Consider the following 6,049-nt stretch of genomic DNA (forward strand, 5'->3'; position numbering starts at 1 on the left):
AACAATATTACTTATAAACCTGTTCAATAACATCTATTGAGAATGAGTAAAAGCTATTCCCAAACAATTAATATTAAACAGAAAATTGTATTCACTAATGTAGTCTTTACGGATGTATCCTACAGATGGGAAGCCAAGCAGCAAACTTTTAGTTCTGGAAGGAAGTAAAACCCGTAGTTAGACTATGCTCAAAAACTGTCAGTCATAACAGACATTTATAATATGTTAATGAATGTTTCAAACAACCATTTCCTTCTTAACAATAACCTGAATTAACTAAATTTCCTCTTCTTGTAACCTCTTAATTCCTCTGTCTTTCCGTGTCACTCGGTACGTTTGTTGTATTTGTAACCAACTCGGTTTGTTCCAGTGGCCCAACTCCTGAAAGATCCTGAGAAAACAAAGGAGTTTCGCTGTAGTTGTGGCAGGAAGTACAAACACTACTCTTCACTCTACACCCATCAGAAATATGAATGTGGGAAGGAGGCCCAGTTCCACTGTTCCCTCTGTCCTGCTGCATACAAACACAAGCACAGACTCAAGGAACACATGATTACTAAACACTGGGACGCCCCGAATGCTGGGGTTCTCCACTAAGGTGTTTCCTGGCTGTTAAGATTTCAAAACAGATTGTCTTTGCTGCCAATAAAATATATATTTGGTTTTTAACTATATGTTGATTAATGTTTGTCATAACATAAAGAAAAGAACAGTGAAGGTTATCTCCATATCACGTAGAAACGCCTTTATCTTGTTCTCACACTAATTGTTACATTTTTTACTGTAGTATTTTTCAAATTAATAATCTCTTTACCACTTCTATAATAGTTGAACACTATAGTAACAAAACAATATTAATTCTGCTTTACAATAAAGAATTTTAACATGCCGTTTTATTTTGATTTAAAGTACAATTTGTTAATATTTTTAGTACAAAGCACAATGTTAATTTTAATTGTTTTAATTTTCAGACATATATATTAGTCGTTCTGTGTACATTTTCTCTACTAAGAATATGATGATGATGTTTTGTTGAGATAATACCAGTGAGTTTACCTTTTTTGTTCTTAAGTTAAAGATAGTGATGATAGTGATGTATGTAAAGTCACTGCCAAGTATTAAACTCTGTATCACATGTAAAATTATGAGAAATATAATTATTTTTGTACGTTTCAATTTGTTACTGTTTCTTGTTTGGCCTGCATATCCTGTAGATTTCTTATTTCAACATTTGTACAAGATAACGAGCATCGTTACAACTTATCCGTCATGTTATAAATCTTATTTTTAATTGTATTCATTTTAAAACAAGATCATTTTTGTTCAAGTTGTCAGTGACAATTTCTTTTCTTGAAGTTGATAATTAAAATAAATAAATAATTATTAAAAAACTTGTGTTACAAATGATTTATAATGTAACGCTATAAAACATAACATTAGTTACAACAGTCTCAAAATAAGTGTCGGTCAAAAATGTATTTTTTAATAAATTGGTTGATCTCTTGCAGCCAGTTCTTTGTCTTAAAAACACGATTTAAAAATTTTCTCAGAACTAGGAAAATCACTTTACATTAAGATTTACACTTTTACCACACAATTTTGACTTCACTGAACATGGAGAAAGATAATGTGATGGTCTACAATTTTTAAACGACAAACTTTTTTAATGGAAATGTGCCTTTTTCATTCTTTTTCTGATCATTCACCAAAAATTGTCTGATTTAGGAACTAAACAAGCTGCACACCAACAATAAAACAACAAACCCATTTTAAGTTTAAGTTAAAAATAAATAATAATTTGTTCCTTTTATTATCCAGTTATGGGAATATCACTGGAGGAAGCTCACATATTGTAAAGGAATGGAGTTTACTTCTAGTGTTCTTTCATTTGGTGCGTGTGATGAACAACTATATTGAAAGCAAATATTTTAAAAATTGAATAGTACTTTTAGCAAGGGTTGACTAGAAAACTGATTTTGGTGAAAAAGGAAATTTTAATTTGAAATAAATAACTAAATACCTACCCTCTATGAGTATATACAGTCAATCTTGTGTCTTGAGACTTCAAAGTTTAAATAAGAGTTATAGTTCTTAATTAAAATAGGAACACACTTGGTTTAGTTTGTTCAGCAATAAATAAGTTCATGTAATTTCTAAACCAGTATTTTTTTATTAACGTAATAAACATATTAATGGGTTTAAAAGTGTAATTTATTTAAAATATGGAATTGTGGAGATTCATTTTTGGATGGTTTTTTTTATTATAACTATACATTGATTTCTACAATATTTAAAGTTTAGGTCTTATAATAATGTAAACATTTTTAAACAATTAATTTTATCATTACTGTTCATTTTGTCTTAGAACATAATGACAGATGGCTTGAAACGTACTTACCAACTGTACCAGTTGTTCATATTTGCTGAAGTTCATTGACCTTGTGCAGTTCTAGTGTTTGTAGGTAACTGAGGTTTCTTTATTCAGTTTATTTGAAAACTGCATATTGATGTAGCTCCAGTTCAGTATAGTTTTGCTCAATAAATCCAGATGAAATATTTTATTTATTTACATAATCTTAAACGCCCTTACACACAATGTTTGCCAGGGTAGCAAACTTGTCAACTTTAACATGTGAAGAACTATACAAAGAGTTATGTGCATTATTTATTAATATTAATACAAGTTACGGACAAATACAATCCATATTTCGACTTGTGAGTCTCCCAAGAATCCTTATGTTGGTTGATCATTAGTAATATATATTTAATGATGGTCTGGAATAAAAATCACCTGTACTTAATTAAATGTGTTATAATAAATCGTAGTTCTGACAGTTTGTTTTAAAGTAAAACAGATTGCAGGATTTGATATTTGGCATTTTTAGAATATGCATAACATGTTTAGTCTTGCAGGAATTTTTGAGACAATTCAGCAAAATACTTGGAATTACTGCGAGGAAAAATTATTGCTTCTTTGGGAATCTAACATATGACAATACTATACCCTCTCCCTTCCCACAAATGACTTCTGCGTGCAAGCAAGATTGCCTCTCTTGCACTAGTTGTAACTGGTTGTCTGTGTGTCTCTGTGACTGCACGTATACCTTGAGCTCTGTGGGAGAACTGATTTTACTTGAAACTTGTGCCAAGATCTTAGACTGGTTTGAAATTCACAGCTCACAATTTTTGGTGTGTTCAATTTGTAAAGTATTTTCATTTGCTTCAGAGTATTTTCTACATACATATTTAAGTTTTTACTTTATGATCGTTAGTTTCGTGTAACAAATTTGTAAATACAATATGGACATTTTTGTGAGTTAACTAAATTTGAAATGTAACTTCCAACTGAGCACACTTTCATGAGCATTTCCCGAAAGTTTAAGTAAATAATTTAAATTATAATCTGAATAAATAGACAACAGACAATAATTCTTTACTTACATGAACATCAAGAACAGTGAGTGCATCATTAATTTATGTTACATAATAAAACAATGGGTAGTTACTTAACAAGAGAGAGAGAAAATGTAGAAGTATTAAAATAATAAAAAATGTATTTGTAATTAGCAAAATTTTATAGCTTTTTAATGTATAATATACTAAAAAGCAAGAGTTTTAGATCAAAATATAAAATAAAAATAATTATTGAAAAACTTGACTCCAACTTTCAAATTTTTCGATTTTGTAGTAGGGTCGGTCTTGTAGCCACTTCATAATGTTTTTTCTCATATTTTTGGTGCAGTAGGTGTTCTTCACTTCTTCAGGAAGGATATTCAGATATTTAGTTCCAGGATAAAGATGGCTATTTTTCATAAAGTGAAAGATGATGGATTGGGAGGATTATGATGTTGGCTCTTCTTTTATTGTTGTTGTGAGTGTCAGTTCCTCTCTGCAGGTTCTGTCCTTTTGCATGTCAGGTCAAAAAGGCACACCACAGTTACCACTTTGAATTGTCTGAAGGTAATCCTCTTGTCTCCATTTCCTTTTTCCAGATGGTGAGCTGTTGGCTTTTCTTTTCATTTAATACCAGACTATTTGTTTGACAATACTGCTGAGCCATGTTTAGAGCGATTAAGGTTTGTATTTCTAGGTCAGTTGTGTTTTTGTTTCTGAGCAACAGATCAATATCATCTGCGTACATTAGTGTACTGCAGTATTCAGCAAGGTAGTTCAGAAAGTTACTTGTGAAGATTATGTAAAGGAGGTCCAAGTACGAAGCCTTGTGGAACCCCAGACTTTAATGGGAGGAGATCAGATGTTGTTGTCTTGAGAGCACCAGATTTCATATACTTCACTTCCACTGTTTAAGATCTGTCTGTTGAGTAACTTTCAAACCATTTCCACGCAACACCCTTTATTCCCAAGTTTTCCAGCAGCAAATCATGTTGAATACAATCAAACGCTTTACTGTCATCTAAGAAGATTGCAGTTGTGGTGTCACCGTTATTAAGTGCTTTTATGATTTGGTCAGTAATACTTATGATGGCAATATTTGTTGATCTGTTTGCTGTAAATCTATGCTGTTCATCTGGAAGAAACTGGTGTTGTAAGAGATGTTGGAGTAGCCTTTTGATGACTATCTTTTCAATGAGGTTCGAGAAAGTGATATAAGTGAAATTGGCCTGTAGTTTTTAGATTCAGCTGAGTCCTGCTTGAATTTTTTGCATATACTTTTCCTTTGCTGTCTTGTGTTTAGTTGGGAATCTCCCCTGAGAAAATGACTTGTTTATTATACTAACTAGAGGATTTATTAACTCTTTTTCACAATGTTTCTAAATTTCTGACGAGTTGTCATTAAACCCATTTGAATTTTTCGATTTAAGGGCTTGGATAGGTTTGCTAACCTCTGTTTGATGGTGTTGTGAGCCAGAGTATCAAATCTTCAGGAAAGTAAAGGATATTATGTGTTATTGTTTTTATGCAATTGTTTGATTGTGCCAGGATGTTGGTTGCAGCATTATCAAAGCAGTAGTTTTGCTTGTTAGCTACTTTTTGAGGATCTGATGTGACTTTATTGCCTATCTTAAGCTGAATTGGTTTTTTTTTTTCATGCATTTACTTTGCTTTTCTGAGTTTACCACTTTTCATACAGCTTTTGATTTGATTTCAGCTTTCTTTATGAAGTCTGTATTCTGGGTTTTCCTCACATGCTTAAGATATAGATCGTACTCTTTCTTCTTGCGAGTAGCATCAGCTTTGTTCTTATTTGTTCCATACAGCATAAATGTTTCTTGATATTTGAAGAAGTTTTTGTTTTGTTACTGAATTGGTTAGTATATGATTCTTTTTCTTCTGGGTGCAAAGCCTTTATAGTTGGCAAGATAAAAATTGTGTTACATAGAAGTGTTTCCAAGTTTAACACTTAAGGTAAATCTAGAACCCATACAATTATTCTAAAGTCAATTTAAGTTACAAAAGGATAAAATCATTTTTTATATAACCTTGTTAATGTCACAGTCAGAGACAGATTTTATTTTGTTAGTGCCTAGGCCAAAAACATTTGTGGCCCCCCTAAAACTTGATTGTGAGTTTTGTAAAAACTGTTCTACTAAAGGTGACAAAAAATGTGTAACTCTTATAAAAGATATTTTTATAAAATTCTGAGTAATTTATTAGAAAAGACCTTATTTTGTTAATGTTATAAGTATGCGAAAATCAATAGTGGGTAGCAAAGTAAACCATGAACATTATTACAAATTTACTTCTTTATAAACGATAAACATTATTAATATTTACTTCTTTGTCAAAGTTCATTTCAGATAGCACTTCTACATTTTCATTGAAACTAGTCACAAAATTTAATTACAATTTGTTTTTAACTTTCTAGAGTGCGGTCCATAAGCTTTGGACTAGTGGGCCTACTGGTAAATCCAACACTGACCACAGTACAGTTTTATAAAATTTTAATTTTGTCCTCCTAATACTCAACGTTGACATTGAAAATTGGAAACAATTTTACTGTTCTAAACTACTAAATGTTCACTTTTTTCACACTTTTAAATACCTAACAAAAATTTATCGCTTCAGTTATTTCCTTGAAAATTTCGTA

At 31.2% G+C, this 6,049-nt stretch overlaps 1 protein-coding gene across 1 annotated transcript; it reads left to right on the forward strand.

Moving 5' to 3' along the window:
- Positions 1-360: 360 nt before the first annotated feature.
- On the forward strand, positions 361-1,176 carry LOC124353420 (longitudinals lacking protein, isoforms A/B/D/L-like; the record flags this gene model as incomplete). The annotated part of the gene is made up of 1 exon (XM_046803259.1): positions 361-1,176. A coding segment is annotated over one exon (237 nt), but the record flags the coding sequence as incomplete, so codon positions are not given.
- Between the last annotated feature and the right edge of the window lie 4,873 nt (positions 1,177-6,049).

The sequence above is a fragment of the Homalodisca vitripennis genome, chromosome 2 (assembly GCF_021130785.1).
Source record: "Homalodisca vitripennis isolate AUS2020 chromosome 2, UT_GWSS_2.1, whole genome shotgun sequence".
NCBI lineage: Eukaryota > Metazoa > Arthropoda > Insecta > Hemiptera > Cicadellidae > Homalodisca > Homalodisca vitripennis.